General features: G+C 34.9%; 2 protein-coding genes across 3 annotated transcripts in view; one reads left to right on the forward strand and one right to left on the reverse strand.

The window, feature by feature from the left end:
* Positions 1-410: 410 nt before the first annotated feature.
* On the forward strand, positions 411-9459 carry LOC111399285. Of its 2 annotated transcripts, XM_023026552.1 has the most exons (8): positions 412-1432; positions 3607-3684; positions 4023-4135; positions 4246-4363; positions 7482-7601; positions 7692-7804; positions 7891-8045; positions 8425-9459. In XM_023026552.1, exons 1-8 carry the CDS (start codon positions 838-840, stop codon positions 9131-9133), a joined length of 2001 nt encoding a protein of 666 aa, XP_022882320.1. In that variant the 5' UTR covers positions 412-837; the 3' UTR covers positions 9134-9459. The 2 variants fall into 2 exon arrangements, with proteins under 2 accessions (XP_022882313.1, XP_022882320.1); XM_023026545.1 differs by having other exon boundaries at positions 411-1432; positions 7482-7804.
* Positions 9460-10822: 1363 nt separating this feature from the next.
* The window catches only part of LOC111406643 (65-kDa microtubule-associated protein 6-like), a 16262-nt gene continuing 9292 nt past the window's right edge, over positions 10823-17792 (reverse strand). The window contains exons 8-11 of the mRNA XM_023036033.1: positions 12715-12774; positions 12543-12617; positions 11816-12196; positions 10823-10886 (exon numbers count right to left, since the gene is read on the reverse strand). Coding sequence (XP_022891801.1) covers positions 11858-12196; positions 12543-12617; positions 12715-12774 — 474 coding nt within the window. The 3' untranslated portion in view covers positions 10823-10886; positions 11816-11857. The remainder of the gene's footprint in view (positions 10887-11815; positions 12197-12542; positions 12618-12714; positions 12775-17792) is intronic.

Genomic DNA, 17792 nt, shown 5'->3' on the forward strand with positions numbered 1-17792 from the left:
CATATTTAATATACTAGCATTACGTTCAAAATAATCCAACCCGTGCATTGCACGGACAAAGACTAGTTTAGGGGGTGTTTGATAATCATTTTTATGTAAAAATGCATTTAAGAATGGGAAAGTGATGTGAATTATGTGGTTAAAAAATAAGGAAATATTTTATATTTACGTGTAATATTATTTTCATAAAAAATGTGTGATTAAAAAGAAGAGAGAGAAAAATGCATTTTGAAAAAGAAAGACTACCAAACCGGGCCTTAATAAATGAAAGTGAAAATTGTAAATGAATAGTACAATAAAATAATCAAAATGTACAAACAAAAATCGATTTTGACAGTTTACAAACCATGGCAAAACATTAGGCTTTAATAAATTCAAAAAATCAGAAATTGTACAGAGAGAGAGAGAGAGAGAGTCAGGTCCAGTCTCTCTCTGTTAAGAGTCTCTCTCAGCCACCGTTTAGGACCATCATATTTACAACAAGGAAATTATACGCGTGTTTCACAAGCCATTTCTCTCAATTTTTCATTTATTTTTTTGCAAATCTCTCACAAGCACAAAACCAATTCCGCTTTATCACGTCAATCTCAGATCTAAAACGATACAAATTGCCGAAAACTCCATTCATTTCCCCAAAGAAATCCACATTATTTACTCGTTTACAACATTTTTTTTCTACTATAACTTCCCCAGGATTCAGACCCATTTTCCATAGATCCGATTAACAGCAGGCAATGAGCTAAAATCATCATATAAATATTTTATAAAAATATTCATAAATATTATTTTCTTGAATTTACATACATTTCGAGGTTTGATTGTTTTATATATATTTTTATGGCAATGCAATCTGGGAATGTGGCGGCGCCGGAGAAAATGCCCGGACCGGGAGAGGCGGCGGCGGTGAGGGGGCAGTGGTACCAGTACCCACAGCATCAGCAATTGGATGAGAGGGATGGGTTTTTGATGTGGTTGAGGGGGGAATTTGCAGCTGCAAATGCGATAATTGACTCGCTGTGCCACCACTTGCGGGTGGTTGGGGAGCCAGGGGAGTATGATGGGGTGATTGGGAGCATACAGCAGAGGAGGTGCAATTGGAACCCTGTTCTGCATATGCAGCAGTACTTTCCAGTGGCTGAGGTGATTTATGCGCTGCAGCAGGTTGGATGGAGGCAGCAGCAGCAGAGGGCTGTGGGTTTTGACGGGGGTGTAAAGATGGGAAACTGGAAGGAGCATAGGAGAGGAGGAGGTAGGGGCCATAGAGGAGGTGGGGAGGGGCAGAACTCGAGTGTTGAGACGAATACTAAGAAATTTAATGTTTATGTCAAACCCAATACAGATACAAATGAGGATGTGAGGGACAATAACAATTTGGGTGGAGGGTCAGAGAGTGGGAAAGCAGAGGAGGAGAATGGGAAAAAGGAGAAGAAAGGTAAGAAGATCAATAGTGAAGTACGCTATGTTTAGGTGTATGTACATGCTTCTATATATATGTTTGTGTGAGTTTAGGCATGCATTATACGTGTCTATGAATGGTTTAAAAGGATGGATGCTTTACTTGGATGAATAATTCGTAATTATTGTCCTCTAGGGATTTGTGATTTAGTGGATAGTGAGGTGCAATTTGTTAATTTATTGATGATAGTGCGATACATGTTGTCTTGGATTAGTTGATGATGATTCATTGAGTTCTTCTTATTTATGATCTAATCAACTTTATGATTGGAGGTTAATTTGGACTCATGGGCACTTCCTAGCAATGAGATCAATTTACCATTAATTGTTTCTATATACTCGTAATTCACATTTATGCTTTCCTAAGAGTTCCTATTATTGCCATCTTTACAAGGAGGCATATTTCTGTATAATTTCATGTAGCAAGGATATTAATGCTTGAGTAATTGCAAGTGCAGATCTAGTAGTGATGGTAGAGGATTTCTTATCAATATAGGACTGTATCTAGATTGCTTGAGTCCTTAACATTTCACTTTAATTATGAATGTTTAGGGGACATATTTAAGATAAGGTCACTTGATACATAATTTAGTTGATACATATGAATGCAAGTTCGAATTTTGGGATCTAATGATTTTAAAGTAGAACTAAGATACAATATGTGGAATTTCTTTTAGTCATAGTAAGAATATCGAAGACGGCGAAATCATTATAGAAGATTATGTTGTCCCGAAAATAGATTGATTTAGGCATGTAGGCAACTTGCAGATCATCTAATGCATGTGATTAGATGAAATAGGGTGGATGAAGGAAGTCTTGCAGGGAATTAGCATGACCAGAGGATATCTATGAATTTAAAAGGCTCGAGAAATGGTTATTAGTCAGCTATACTTTATGGTAGAGTGTTCAGCCATTTAAAGACAGAACATTTATAGGATGAGTGTAGCAGAAATGAAATTAAGATGGATGTGGGACTATACTGCAATGGATAATATAAGAAATGAGAGAATATATGTCCACAAATGGTGGTGGTGTGATTAAGGATAAATTAAAGGAAAGACGATTTAGGTGATGGTAGACCTAAAGAATTTCCCATGTAAAATTGAGTAATTATGTTTTAAGACCTTGGATTTATGGGTTTGGTTGTGTTAAGATAGCAATGTATGTAAGCTCTTCTTTGTTATTTGGAAAAAATTGATTTAGGTTGTAGTGACAAGGTTCATTGAGCTTCTCTCATACTCAATTATGATTAATTGCATATGTAAATGTCTTCTAAATTTTTTGATCAATATTCACCTCCTTTAAAGAACGAAAAATAATATGATAATGTTGGATGTTTAGCCCCTGTTTGATCCCCATTACCTAAAAATGAAAATGAGGGAAATAGTATTTTTTAGAAAAATGAGTGGTTGAAAAAGAAGGAAAAGTTTTCGATTTACGTGTAATATTATTTTATGAAAGATTGTGTGGTTGAAAATAGGAGAGAGAAAAATGGAATGTAATGTAATTTAATTTAATGGGGATCAAACGGGGGCTTAATAAGCATGTCATGAAATTCCTTGGCGTATAAGTTGGGACTCTGTAATTTTCAGAAAATGGAGGAAATTTCTCTTCTATTATTGCAACATGTTTTCATAAATGCCACGTATATTTGCATTTTATATGTATTTTTCCACTTGGAAATGCTTGCATGAATGCTTTGCTTCACTAAGATGCCGTGGTTATTGGTTATTTCCCTTTAATGCATGGATTGACCCTTACTGGTTATCCAAAGCACTTGGTTTCCATTTACCATTTATACAGGAACTAATACCATAAGATTGTTTCACTATTTTACTTCCCAATGTCATAGCAGAATTCATAGAAAGCCTAAGCTTTGGGATGTGCTGTTCCATTACTTTTTTAATGTCATTATTCAAGTGGAACCAATAGAAATTGTAAAGGCATAAAGACATCTCTTTCAGATTTCACCTTTTCTTTCTTACTGAATCAATGTCTGGTCATTTTTAGACTAAGCCCTTTAATAATGATCTTAAACAATAAATAGTTATTAATTGATTCATCTGGTGCCTTAACCGAGATGGCATCTATTGATAGTATTGCTTGTTGCTAATTAGCAATGTGACACAATTGGTTGCAAAATGTGAGTAGATAGCTCGGTAAAGACTTCAGGAAGCACACGAGGATCTATTGCTGATTCAGAATGTGAGACAGAGGGTGCTGATGAAGGTTCTGATTCAAACTCTAACATCCTTGATTTCTCCTTTTGTTATAGCTCCTCTTTGTTTGTTATGGTTTTGCTTTTGCAGACTTAGGTGTGAGTTTATGTTCTTAGTGGCTCAATTTATTTTTCTAGAATGTAACCATGTAAATGTTTCCAGAATCCTATAATTGTGGTTTGAGTTTCTCTTATATGCGAAAATAGTGCAACTGTCATTTGAACAAGGTTAACCTATGAAACTCATGTTTTACACATGCAGAGTTTTATTCAAATCTATTTTGTGACTTGTAAAATAGCTGCTTGGACTGTGACAAGCCTCTAATTCAGTTCTTTCTTCCTTCTTTAGGGTCTTGCATTGTGAGGAAGGAAACTCAATCCATTCAAATACTGAAGGAGAAACAGAATCTTAACATAACTCCAAAAACTTTTGTCAGTACTGAGTCATATGACGGGAAATTGGTAAAGTTTCTTATTAACATCATTTTGTCTTCAATCCTTCAGTGAATCCATTAGTCCCAGGATTTGCCTCAATTCATGGACTTTTAAGTTACACCAGTCTCCTGCCGCAGGTTAATGTGGTTGATGGGTTGAAACTGTATGAAGAACTATATGATGATTTAGAAGTTTCAAAACTAGTTAATCTGGTGAATGACTTGAGAGCTGCGGGGAGAAGAGGAAAGTTGAAAGGCAAGTTTACTTGTGCCTACCATTTTATATGGATGACACTTAACCTTTATCTAAAACAAGTTCCCATTTAAATCTGTTTGTAGAAATGTACATGTGACTCTTCGGTTCCTTGTTGAAAGGTGGAAAAAGAAACAAGAAATTAGTGCTCACATAGTAGCAGCTTATAATGGCTAACCATGTGCTAATTTAGATGCTAACCATAATTGAAAGACATTTAATGCTTATTCATGTTCTGCTAGTGCTGCAGAACACGAATCATATTTATCTGAGTCTTAGCTATTAAATAACTGTGAAAGAATAATTTTAAATAAATAGAAGTATAGGCTATTAAGACATTGTTTGTCTCCCATTCTTTTAAAACTCTTTTTTCTACATATTCATTTTCAACTACACATTCACACAATAAAAAAATTCTACACATAAATCCAAAACTTTTCCTTACTTTTTAACCATAGATAGATTCTAAAAATTCACTATTCAAGAACATTGTGTTTCCAAAAAAGGGCCACCAAACGGGGGCTAAGTCTCAACCCACATCGTCTATGGTAACTCGCTTGTCTTTATGGAAAATGATATGGGTCGTAGTTCAAATTGAAGTAAATATGCTGTAGAATAAGTTCAAACAATGTGACCTCAAATTTCCAAAAATAAATTTAGTCACCTTGTTGGCATGTTAATTGCGTTTAAGAAAGAATTTTCAATTTTAATGATTGTGTCTTAAATTTGTACCAATTGAAATGTAAAGAAATATGGAGCACTAATGCAGATATCCTTGGGGAATAGCAAAATCAATGGAGACTTAAATTTTTACTTTGACATTCCAAGGCTAAAAGCCCGATCAAATGATACTCGAGTTTCTTAATCACGGAAGGCCCATCTTTGTGGCTGAGAGTGTGGTCATAGATATAAATAAGCTTAAAAAATGATGAATCATCAATGCTTCTAGTGTAAGAGATTTTTTTAATGCTGATTTTATAGTTTATTTTGCGGCCAGAGCAGTGAAGGTTTTAGAGATGCTTGGAAAGGTTTTGTGCCTACTGGCTAATAGAAAAGAAGTTAGTGGGACAATCTTCGCAGGAATATCTTCTGAACTGTTTCCATGATACATGAACTGTCAACTAAGTTGTTTCTGGTCTTGTGGGTGTTCCAGAAAGAGATTTCCTAAATGAGGATGATTAGGAAGCTTGTATTAAAAATATAGTGGACTTTGCACGCAAGTCAATTAGAGTTCATTAAAATTATATAATTTGTATATTAAATCTTTATTTTTGTACTTTTTTTATTTTTCAAATAAAAATAATCCTTTGCTTGGATTTTGAATTTTGCGGGTGAAAACTTTCGGATAAGAGTAGTGACTATTTGTTTTACCAAGAGAACTTCGGGTTCTATGGTTTATTTACTAGTGCCAACAAAAGAAAAAATGCATATATCAGATACAAAAGTAAATTCAACATGAAGTTCACAGAACTTTTCTCATTATTTGAAGTTTTCATACAAGCGTTCAAATATTAATCGTATAAATTTTCCTGTTTTCATATTCCAAAATTTACAAAGTGGAGCTAGTCATATCCTTGACGTGTTGAGGACATGTCCTTGCACATCAGAAATTAAAAACTTGAGGAAGTGTCCCTAATGTGTGAAAATTTTAAAAAATAATAATAATAGCATACTAATGTGGTGTGTTGGACATCTATCACAAAGTGTTTGAAACGTCTTAAGACCCTTACTCTCCAACTTAGGAGGAGTGCTCGTGTCCTTCACTTGTGAGTTGGTTCTAGAATCCAGTAAGGACCTCAATTCAGGAAGATCTTAAGAAAGCTCTGAGTTATCGTAGGTGTGTTATGCATTATATCAAGGATTGTCATTCTAGATCATGGGGATCAAATGCTACTGTCCTTTATAACTGCTTCTTCCTTGCTAGTGGCATGTAACTTGATCTTCTAACTGTTTTACGATTATCTGATAGGATTTTGAATGCCTTAAAACCATTTCAAGTTTTAGAGAACTCAATTTTCTTTTTTACTTTGTTAGGACTCTTATTTAAATTAATTTCTTGGTAGTTAAATGGTATTATGGCAGAATTATATTTTGATTTCCTCTTCACAAATGTTTCAGGTGACTTTTTTTGCTTCTTGAAGTTAGTAAATATTTCACTTCATACTATCAATAATTTGCTTCCCTTTGGGAACTGATGAATGGTTATCGATATGCTTTTTCCAGGATAAAGTTTGTGAAGTTACTTTTTGTTTCGTTAAGCTTCCATTTAATTTGATTACTCAAACCTTTATGTCAAGATAGCTAGTTTGTGTTATATCATAAATAAGAAATCATATTGATGCCTCCTGAACATGTAAATTGTACTAAGCCCTTCTTTGAGCCCCATTATGTTAAAACTCATTTTCAATCACACATTCTTCCTATAAAATAATTTTACGTGTAAATCGAAAACTTTTCCCCACTTTTTAACCACATATTCTCCAAAATTCACTAATACAAAACATATTCTTTGAAAAAATGGGGTTCAAACCCTAAATCCTTTTAGGTTCTATAATTTCTGGAACAAGTGAACAGACCAGAAGTTTTAAATTGTCACATATATGATTTCTTGTTCTGAATTTCTAGGTGAAAGTGGAAATAATCTCTTAGCTAATTACACCGTGTGAGTGCCATTATAATTGTTTCTGTAGTAAACTTGTGTTTTTCCATTTTGGAGCTATGCAACAGTGATCATAATAAAAATTGGTGTTAGACTGAATGTTGTCTGTTTTCTGTTTAAAGGATTGCTTCCGTATCTATCAAAGTGGAAAGGGCATTTATTTTATGATACATTTGCAGATGAATTTTGTCTTAATTGGAAGACAGAAAAACTGTGGGGCAGGGAGGGATGATACCTCTGTCCTGCCTTCATGGTGAAATATAAGGATATTTTCATGCGTTTTCAAGTTGAAAGTATTAAACTCTTGCATATTAAATCAACAAGCGTGCTTTCTTTAATACACCGTTCTTTATCTGTCATTCAATGATGCTTATCTTAGCTCAAAAATAAACATTCTTGTTCTCGAGTTTGACTCCCTGTATTCACACTCATGTCTCTGTTTTCTCGTTTCACAATGACCAGGTCAGACTTTTCTTATCTCAAAGAAACCCAATAGGGGACATGGAAGAGAGATGATTCAATTGGGTGCCTCCATTGTAGATGCACCTCCAGATGATGAATCTGCTTCTGGGATCTCCAAAGGCATCATTATGAGCAGTCTTGCAAATTATCAAGCACTTTTTTATATTTTCTTTTGGAAAAATTCACTTAGATTTATTGAATATTTTGCAGATCAAAAAACAGAGCCCATTCCTGCGTTGCTTGAAGATGTTATTGAACGGTTACTCACTATGCAAGTTGTTAGTGTGAAACCGGACTCATGCATTATTGATATCTTCAACGAGGTTGCTTTCTATAGCTTTTCTTTCAAAGTTTAAAAATCTTTGAGAGCACAACTGAGTATATCTAATTTGTTTGCTTGTATTTGTAGGGTGATTTTTCACAGCCTCATATCTGGCCACAGTTCTTTAGTAGGCCTGTATGTGTACTGTTCTTAACGGAATGTGATATGACTTTTGGTAAGGTAATTACAGCGGACCATCCTGGGGATTATCGAGGTTCTCTCAAACTATCTGTTTTACCAGGGTATGTGCTCTTTCTTTGGAAATTGATTACTTGTCACGTGATACACTTTTTAACTTTTAAGGATGTGATTGCACAGCAGCTGTAGGAATAGCTTTATACGCATGAGTTTGATACGCCCTTGACTACTCGCTTTCATGAAGTTTATGAAAATTGTTTGAAAACTACAGCAAAGGTCTGCCCCTGCCAACACCTCATATTAGTTGGACCAGCTTTCAATTATTTTTCCTCCCTTAAAAACTTGGTTGGTTTTCGTGCCAATGGAACTATTCTTTTCAACTTTTTCGTGCTTGTCTGCATTTTTGTCTTGAAGAAAATTGAGATTTACTGCCATGAGTTCTTGTGTCAATTACCATAATTCAATTGCCATTATAATGCACAGATCCATGCTTGTAATGCAAGGAAGATCTGCAGATTTTGCTAGACATGCGATGCCTTGCATTGGAAAGCAGCGTATGCTTGTTACAATGACAAAATTGCTACCAAAGAAAACTGCACCTAATGACAATCAACGTTTTACTTCATCTGTAGCAGCACCTCCTTCCCATTGGGTCCCACCTCTTAGTTGGTCTCCACCTCATATTCGTCATCCAGTGGCCCCTAAACACTATGGCTCAGTTCCAACTACTGGTGTATTGCCGGCTTCAACTGCTCGTCCACAGGTTCCATCGCCTAATGGCATTCAGCCGATATTTGTTCCTGCCCCGGTTGCACCTGCCATGCCATTTCCTGCACCAGTTGCTGCCCCACCTGCCTCTACTGGATGGCCTGTACCACCTTCAAGGCATCCTCCACCTCGCCTACCACTCCCTGGCACTGGTGTTTTCCTTCCTCCACCAGGCTCGGGTAATTCAGTAAATCAGCCTATATCAATTCCTGCAACTGAAAATATTACTGCTGATACACCATCTCTGTTAGAAAAGGACAGTGATTCTCAGAAATTAAATGGTAACAAAGGCACTTCCCCAGAAGTAGATTGGAAGGAGCAAAGTGAAGAGTGCAATGGCAACATAGATGGAACAAGTCAGTTGAGAGTAACAACAGAAGAACATCAAAACGTTGATTGTGCCAAACCTGCAGCAACAGCTTAGATACAAAGAGGGATAGAAGCGGTTTAATGCTGTATGCTTTTAGGAAGAACACTCGGATGCAAAAACTGAAATGAGTTTAAAGAAAATGTAAAGAGCGGCGAATGTTGAGGCTTACACTTTTCACACTATTAGCCGGGCCTAGAGAGAGGATCTGTTCTGTTCGAGATCCCTTTGTTCCCTGCTACTTTTTGTTGTCGTATTATATAACTTTAATTTTAAATGGAACTCATTCTCAGTGGTAGTCTCAAACAATTTTAGCTATCAAGTAGAGTATTGAGGACGATATTTTTTTTCAAATGCATGGTTCTATATTTATTTTGCGTTGATGCTCAATTGTTTTATTTTTTTAGTCCCCTTTGACATTCCTTCAGAGGTTTCCTTTTTGCTTTCCAAAATGTGCAGCAGAATACTGCAATCCAAGCCTTTGTTGTAAACACAATGGCAACCAACACGTCACTCCATGCGTCAATTTTAGAGACTTATTTTTCCTTAGCACGTGATTAGGTAGAAATATATTAATTATTGTTTTCGGATTATGCTCTCTCATAATGACGAGTCTCGAGCTCTGGGATTATAGCTTGAAAACTCTTGAGCTTATGGATGGAGCTTTAGATCATAGGTGTCCATTCAGGTTATAATACAGTTTTGCCTGCCTGCGTAAACTCTTCACTCCATATCAGCAACAACATTTTGCCACTGTTTCGAGTGTACAGCCCCCTCACTATAGGGGGACTCGCAAAGTGTCAATCCCGATGTACAAATAGTAGAACCCATGTTTTGAAAACCAGTCCAAGCATCCCTTTATAAAAAAGGTAAGGGATCGAATTGGGGTCTCACCAAGGTCGGTTTTTCAAATATCCAGGCCAATTCCCCGGTTCTCTTGGTTGAGCTGGCCGGTTCAGTTTGATTTCCAAAACAATGCATATTGCTAATGAATCTGAAATCAGCAGTCTGCCACCAATCCTGATGGAAATGCATGTTTTAGGACCATCAATGGATGATTATTACTGTTTAATTTCTTCACTCCATTTCAGGCATCAGCAACAACATTTTACAAATGTTTTGAAAACTAGTCCAAGCTTCTTCCCAAAAAGGATAAAGGGTTGATTGGGGTCTCATCGAAGGCTTTTTTTTTTTTGGGATACCCAGACAAATTCCCTGTTTTCTTGGTCGGTTCAGTTAGATTTCCAAAACAGTGGATATTGCTAATGAATCTATAGTCAGCAGTCTGGCACCAATCCAGATGATAATGCATGTTTTAGGACCGTCAATGGATGATTATTACTGTTTAGTTTACTGTTTGTGCAACCAAACAAGCCATAAGAGAATCCGATATAATGACACAACACCACAGGAAGATGATCATTTTTTACATCAAAACGTTATCACACAAATTCCTTTTCAGACAAACAAATCAAGCCCAGGCACTACGCCATCAACTTAACTGTGTACACATTCAAATGTGTATTATGCTATATGTAAAAAGTGTGTTTACCAATTTGATTGACGGAATAAGTGTCGACAAATTTCAGGCCATCGATTTCCAATGATTTAAAAATCTGTTTTTGAAATGATTGGTGTAAATATTACTTTGTCAACCAATTTTGTACATACAACATAACTCTTGAAATGTAAATAACGAAGCGTAAACCTCAGTACCAACCATAACATTTGCCTATTCTTATCAACAACATCATTCTACTTCATATTCCACATATTCACAAGCTTTTCACTGCTCTTTTCACATGTTTCCCTGCACAAATATTTCAAGCAAAAAATAAAACAACTAAAAATTTATCAAGTCACAAGTTTCTCAAGAAATGCAATCGAAACTAGTGGAAGACTAGGAAGTTGGTTCACAGAGGGACTCAAGTCAATGTATTGAGTCTCGTGGTCTATCTCTGTATACCATTGTATTTGGGGAAAAAAAATCTGTTTTAACATCCAATTCCTGACATAGTACAGTCTTTATGATTTTGAAGCAAGATAGATGGAAAATGTAACAGTTGGATTAGAATATATAATTGACCGTTAAAGAGCCAGTAACTCTAGTACCTAAATCATTAGACCAATTAAATTATTCTATAATGTGTCACTTAATATTCACAGCGCATGGGTTTAAAGTGCCATATAAAATGATAACCTGTATCTAAGTTCAGATATTTCTTACTTACATACTTGGGAAATATGTATATTTTATGGTTTTTCAAAATTCTAGTATGAAGGCAAAGGAATAAAAGAAAACATTGCACATCAGGTATAACAGTTTTCATTATCTTCCTTTAATTTTTTGGTCCTGGTGGAAGTTAATACAGCATACCTACACTAAGTATAAATGGTGCTCGATAAAATGAGTTAAACATGGTATAGATACTTTTAAAGAGGTTGAATCCGTAAGCAAAAAGTGATCTTAAAATTCTGTACCTATATCCATTATGTACACTTATTCCATTCTGCACACATACCACATGTTCAAAACAATGAGGAAATAGAATGCATAACACATCATTCTTAAACTTGTTAAAAATTAACCAACATCAGTGCATTTGTAAAACTATAGCCGTTCTACCAAATATATGTTGACAAAATCCTTATTCTGTAAATATTTAAACAAATTAGTTTTAGAATGACCTGAAATACAATAGAATTGGATTCCAGAAAAAGAAGTCACAAAATTTGTACCTTTGATTTGATTCATGCAGGAAAAAAAAAAAAGGTTGAATACTAATGGTTCTGAGGTGAAGACTCAGGCTCAGAACAACAAATGGACGAAAATGACATGGAATCTTCTTTTGCTATGGCCACAAAGTTGAGGGATGCAGTAGAAAGCCTTTTCATTTCCTTAAAGTACATATTTTGGCGCCCAGAATAGGAGCGGGGTGTTGAGAGCTCTGGAGTTGCACTGTCCACTGTCTTTTGACGGGATGAGGGAGTCACTGATCCATTTCCACTGAGAAGGTATTCGTTCGTTTTTCTGAAGCTGGTGCTTCTCCTAGGACTTGGCTTAGAACCACACATGGCTTCTTTCTCAGAAAGTAGCATATCATAGAGTTTCTTTTGATCCTCAGCAAAAGTAAATGCAGAACATCAGAAAAACTTCAGTGCCATCTAACAACACGACTGTATTAAGCATATTGAACATAATCATGGCAATGCTTTTGTAATTAAGTAATTAAATTCATGCTTACTCCAGAACTTTAACATGATTTACATATCTCCAAATCATAAGGTGACTATGATAAAAAAAAAATGCTCGTGCACAAACATGTAAGAAAATTGTATTTTCCAAGCAGAATAAAGCCTCCATTTGACCCCCAGAAACAGCAAAAACTTCCTTTTCTTAATAACTTTGGCAAATATAAACCACAGTTACACAAATTACTTAATTTAAGCCATGAAATAAAATTACTCTAGCTCGCTTCTTCTCCTCTACTTTTTGTTGTTTGGTTAGCTTGTACTCCTCCAAAATTGAAATCAAATGCATCTGTAGACAAAAGACACTCATATCAAGTTAACTTCAACCACACAGCAAATATTTTATAGATTTTCAAAGTGCTTGACCAAAATTCTGAATAACTTACACCATTATAAAGAAACAGTTTCTTTTGCTCATCCTCCCATGTTAGTGTCTTGCTAATCAGCGTTGGGAATCTACTTATACATGCACATCGGAATTTAAAATAATTTTCGATTCCCACCAAGAATCGTCTTTGTGGTTAGATAGAAATTGTGATAAAGATTGTATCTTTGAAGAATTCTGCAATCCTTTTGCTTTTCCTATCGTTCCATCAACCTAGATTCGCCACCACAGCTGTCTAATTGTCCAACTTCTAGGGTTTTCTCTTGTGTCAGCAAGAATAATGAAAACCATATGGATCTCAAATCCTAGCCATGTATTTATATAAACCCAAAAGGTTCGGCCCGGTCTGGTCCAATATTTAATTAATTTAATTAATTAAACTCGGCCCGTGAATTAATTAATCCAATTAATTAATTCGAAAATATAAATAACAAATCCAATTAATTAATTTATCCAACAATTGTTAAATTAACCAATTGGCAATTTGCAATTTTTCAATTCTCTTTTGTGTGCGACCCATTAGGTTCCCGACCACGATACCTAACGACGTGAAATATTATTTTGATCTAATCAAAATTGATAAATTAAAACACCCTTTTAATTTATCGTCAATTCACACTCGCCGTCCCTGATTGACATTTAGCAATGTGTCAGGGCAATACATGTGACGGGAAATGTCACGTGGTATGACAAAACCAAATTTGTTCGTTTATCGTGAAACTATAATCCCTTCGTCAATATGATTCGATCAATTACGAGATATGGAATTGTGTCAATCTCGATCATCGATCATATCTTTCACTCCACTATTAAGTCAATATAAATCGAAAACTCTTTTTTCGACTTATGAGAGTTTTCGACTTATGAGTACACCTTGGCCAAGGATTTCATCATCGACTTAATTAAATGAAACGCAGATCATAATATCCTACTATCTAAGAGTGACGAATCCTTTATTGATCAATCACAACCTTCATACGATTCTTGACGTACCCGAACGATGTCGTATTAGCGGCCCTTTTCAGAGCAACATCCAACATCGTCAAAGTATGACTGTCCTCATATAAGGTACCATGACAACCTCAAGTCAAAGGACCGATTCCACTACCGAACGTTAGAGATTAACCACTGACACTCAGATAGTTATCCATGTGGAATCTTTCGACGGGTCTCCAATATTTTGTTCTATAACAAAATATCCATGTGTTTATTTAAGTGTCATCACACTTTAACTTATGAGATCAGTTACTTACTTCACAAGTAAGAAATACCACACGTGATGGTCTATCCGTAATAACGATATTCGTATCTCGTTATTACTTACGACCACGGATGATTTAAGATTCAATCAGATGTAATTTGTATCTCACAATCACAACTCCTTGTGATTAACAAATTACAAATATTTGAATCTACTGACTCTATTATTTATTTAATTGTCTATTAATTAAATAATAGATCTGCCATTTAATTGCATTAATTATATATAAAAGTATTTATGTCCAAAGTCGATTGGACCTAGGGCATAATACTTACAAACTCCCACTTGCACTAGATCCAATCACTTATGTATCAAATATCATAAGTCTACATGACGATCATGTTTATACTACGACAACTCTTTGTCAGTGGATCTGCAATATTATTAAATGTGAAAATTTGCTCTTCTCTTTACATCATTTCTATGTATTATCTCTTTGATGAGATTATACCGCCTTAATACATGTTTGGATCATTGATGAAACCTTAGTTCATTTGCTTTCGCAATGGCTCTATTGTTATCACAATACTATTGTATGTGATCAACAATATCAGAAACTGCTCCAAGTTCATTTATGAACATTATGATCCATATTGCAACTCTTTGCTACTTCTGAAGTATACATGTATTAGGTTTCTACTATTGAATCAACGGTTGCTTCACGTTTGGAACCTTTCCAACATACCGCTTAAGAGTAAACCAGTTTCTCCATATGAAATCTTCTCAAGATTTCATCTATGTAAATTGGGATGAGTTAAGCAATCTTCTAGATCTACCTCTATAAATCAAGTTGCTTATCCCATTTCGTTTATGAATAAATCATTTAACAACCATTATTTCAACGATTGAAACATAGGGATATCGTTTTCTATAATATTAGGAACACGACAATGCTCCTACTATCTTGTAAATACACAATTCGTCTTCAAATTTGATAAAATCAAACACTTTGACTTTTTCCATCAAATCGAAGATTTTAGCTCCATAGAGACTTATCTTAAACTTTAGTTACGATATGCAACTGTTGCAAATAAAACCTGAATGGATTTCAGCAAGGTCACAGGAGAAAAGTTTCACCAAGGTCAACACTTAACCTTTGCTTCTAGCCTTACTTTGTATATATGGATATCCACTTCCATATTGACATTTCCCTTGTAAAATATTTACAAAACCTTATGGATTTTATTCCATCAGGAGGCTTAGCCAAGGTCCAAACCTTGTTCACATACGTCGAGTTCATCTCGAGTATCATGGCCTCTTATTGTCTCTTTTAAGTCAACATTTGATTTTATTTTGTTGCAACTAGCAGGTTCATTATCCTGGATCACTAATACCTGATTAATGATCATGAATTCGCACCTTCTTGAAAGTCGAATGATCCTATTAGATTCACATAGAGCTGTCATGTCCTCAGGAGTCTTGATCCAAAGTATGTCCCATATCAGATATGAGATCAAACTCGAATTTATCTACTTGGTTAACAATATCTGTGGATTCTTGAACTCTTTCAAGTTCTATTTTGCTCCCACTGTCTTCTCCAAGAGTAAACATTTTCTCTAAGAAGACGATATATCGTGAGACGAAGACTTTCTTCATGATAATAGAATTTATATTCAAATGTCTCATTTGAATATCCCACAAATATGTATTTATCGGATTCGGTCTCAAACTTATCTGATTTAAGGCGCTTCAAATAAGCGTCATGGCCCCAAACTTTCATACAAGATAAATTGGGACTATTGTCTTTCCATAACTCGTATGGAGTTCTGTTAACCAATTTAGATGGGACATTATTTAGTGTGTTGCACACTGCAATCAATGCATGACCTCAAAACAATTTTGGGAAATTTGCATGGCTTGTTATTAATCACATTATATCTAATAATTAACGATTCCTCCTTTTAGATACACCACCTTGCTGCAGTGTATATGAAGGAGTCCACTGCAAGAGAATCTCATTCTCTCTTAGATAATCTAAATTTTATCTTTAAAATACTCTCACTTGATCGAATCTTAATGTGAGGGTATCTTTACCTATTTGTTTCTCTACTTCTAGTTTGAATCCCTTGAACTTTTCAAGAGTTTCATGTTTGAGTTTTTTCATCTCGAATCCATGATCATTGATGAAATAAGAGAAATATTACCTAACATTGATTGACATGAATCCATATGCATCACTATGCATTAGACCAGTAATTATGCTAACCTTTCTTCTTTTCAAGTAAAAGAAGATTTGGTCATTGTGACAGATATGTCTAATTTGTACTTGTCAAAATCTATTAATCCCAAGCATACATCTTTATGTAATTTTGGAATTACATTTCATCTAAATGACAAAGTCTGTCAGGCCAGATTTTGGTAATAATTAGATTATAGTATTTATGCCTTATAACTTCTATACCCATTATAGAATCTTTAGTATTAAAGAATATAAACGTCGTTTTATAATTTACCATAGCCATTAGGATCTTTAACAAGATAAACAAGAACAACTATTGTCCTTAACATTAAAATAGTTCATGTCCGAACATGACATTCATTTTAATGTTCCAGCTATGGTTGGTATAAAGCGACGTTTCTTTAATTCCAATACTAAACCAAAAGATAATGGCAAAAAGTATATTCATACAGGTAATGCAACAACCTTTGCTCATCTCCAACGTGTATGTCAATTTCTCCCTTTCGCAGTGGTCTACTTCCTTGTAGTTTCTCCATATTTGTATAAATATGAAATTTACATCTAGTATCAAATATCTAAAAAACTCGTGAAGTAGACGTAAGTCACGCAATATTCCTTCCAATGACCTTTCATTCTATAATGAAATCAAGGGTCATTAGATTTGGTATTTGTCCTTCGCTTATACTGTCTTAACCATATTGGGTGCTTTCACAAAGCCCCTTTAAACTTCCTCTTAATATATTTAGAGGAATCAATGGTTTGCCCACTACAAACTTTGATAAAGGGGTTAACAGTCCTAAACATGTTAAGCAACTCAATATTTTTGCATTCGAGCTTATTCATGCTAAATTCATAATTAGTTGTGAATAGCTTTAACTGACAGAGATTGCAGAACCAAGTCACTACTTAGTTCATGGTTTGTAATTGAACTCAATTGAGACATTTCTCAACGTCAATCATCTTTAGTGTCTGAGTATCGATTGAAGATTACTCTGTCATTTTGCACCCGTATAGTTGTTCGGAAGTCTCATATCCTTCCACACACGATTATTATCATACAATCCTTTGTAATGAAGGATTATGTGTCAACATCTATACTCTCAAGTTGCTTTTGTAACTCAGTGACATAGTTGCAAGTATCATATACGTTGCAGTACTATTATCATCACTGCGTTTACTATAGTAGCCACCTCTTCTTTAATCGAGTCATCACTAGGTGTCTCTGGAAAGGGCTACTCAAGGACGTGACCAATTCTCTCATGCATAAGAACAATTCTCAAATTGCAGTGTCAATTAAAAAAATATAGTTTGGTTGTTGGCATCTAGTATGCCATTCAAAACATATGGTTATTCAGATTCAATAAATATAAATGACAAAAAGGAAAGAATAATATATAAAATGCATCAATTAATTTAATATGATATTTTATTAAATTAATTATGCTCCCACTGTTTAAATAAAATTTATAACCCTCTCACATAAATTTATGGAGTCCATGCTTGACTCCCAGTGGGCTGGGATCCCATCTATTATATTAAGACCTTGAGTGTACTCAACAAGCCCTAATATAATATTTGGGTAGATACTATTATCAATTGTATCTCCATACAACTCCCAGATAATTAAGCTGACAACTCT

Source organism: Olea europaea, chromosome 1, assembly GCF_002742605.1.
Source record: "Olea europaea var. sylvestris chromosome 1, O_europaea_v1, whole genome shotgun sequence".
In the NCBI taxonomy this organism is placed as follows: domain Eukaryota; kingdom Viridiplantae; phylum Streptophyta; class Magnoliopsida; order Lamiales; family Oleaceae; genus Olea; species Olea europaea.

Coding starts and splice junctions, on each gene's coding strand:
- LOC111399285 (XM_023026545.1), top strand. CDS start 838: ATGGCAATGCAATCTGGGAATGTGGCGGCGCCGGAGAAAATGCCCGGA. Junction 1,433..3,606: donor TGGGAAAAAGGAGAAGAAAG/GTAAGAAGATCA, acceptor AAATGTGAGTAG/ATAGCTCGGTAAAGACTTCA. Junction 4,364..7,481: donor GAGAAGAGGAAAGTTGAAAG/GCAAGTTTACTT, acceptor CACAATGACCAG/GTCAGACTTTTCTTATCTCA.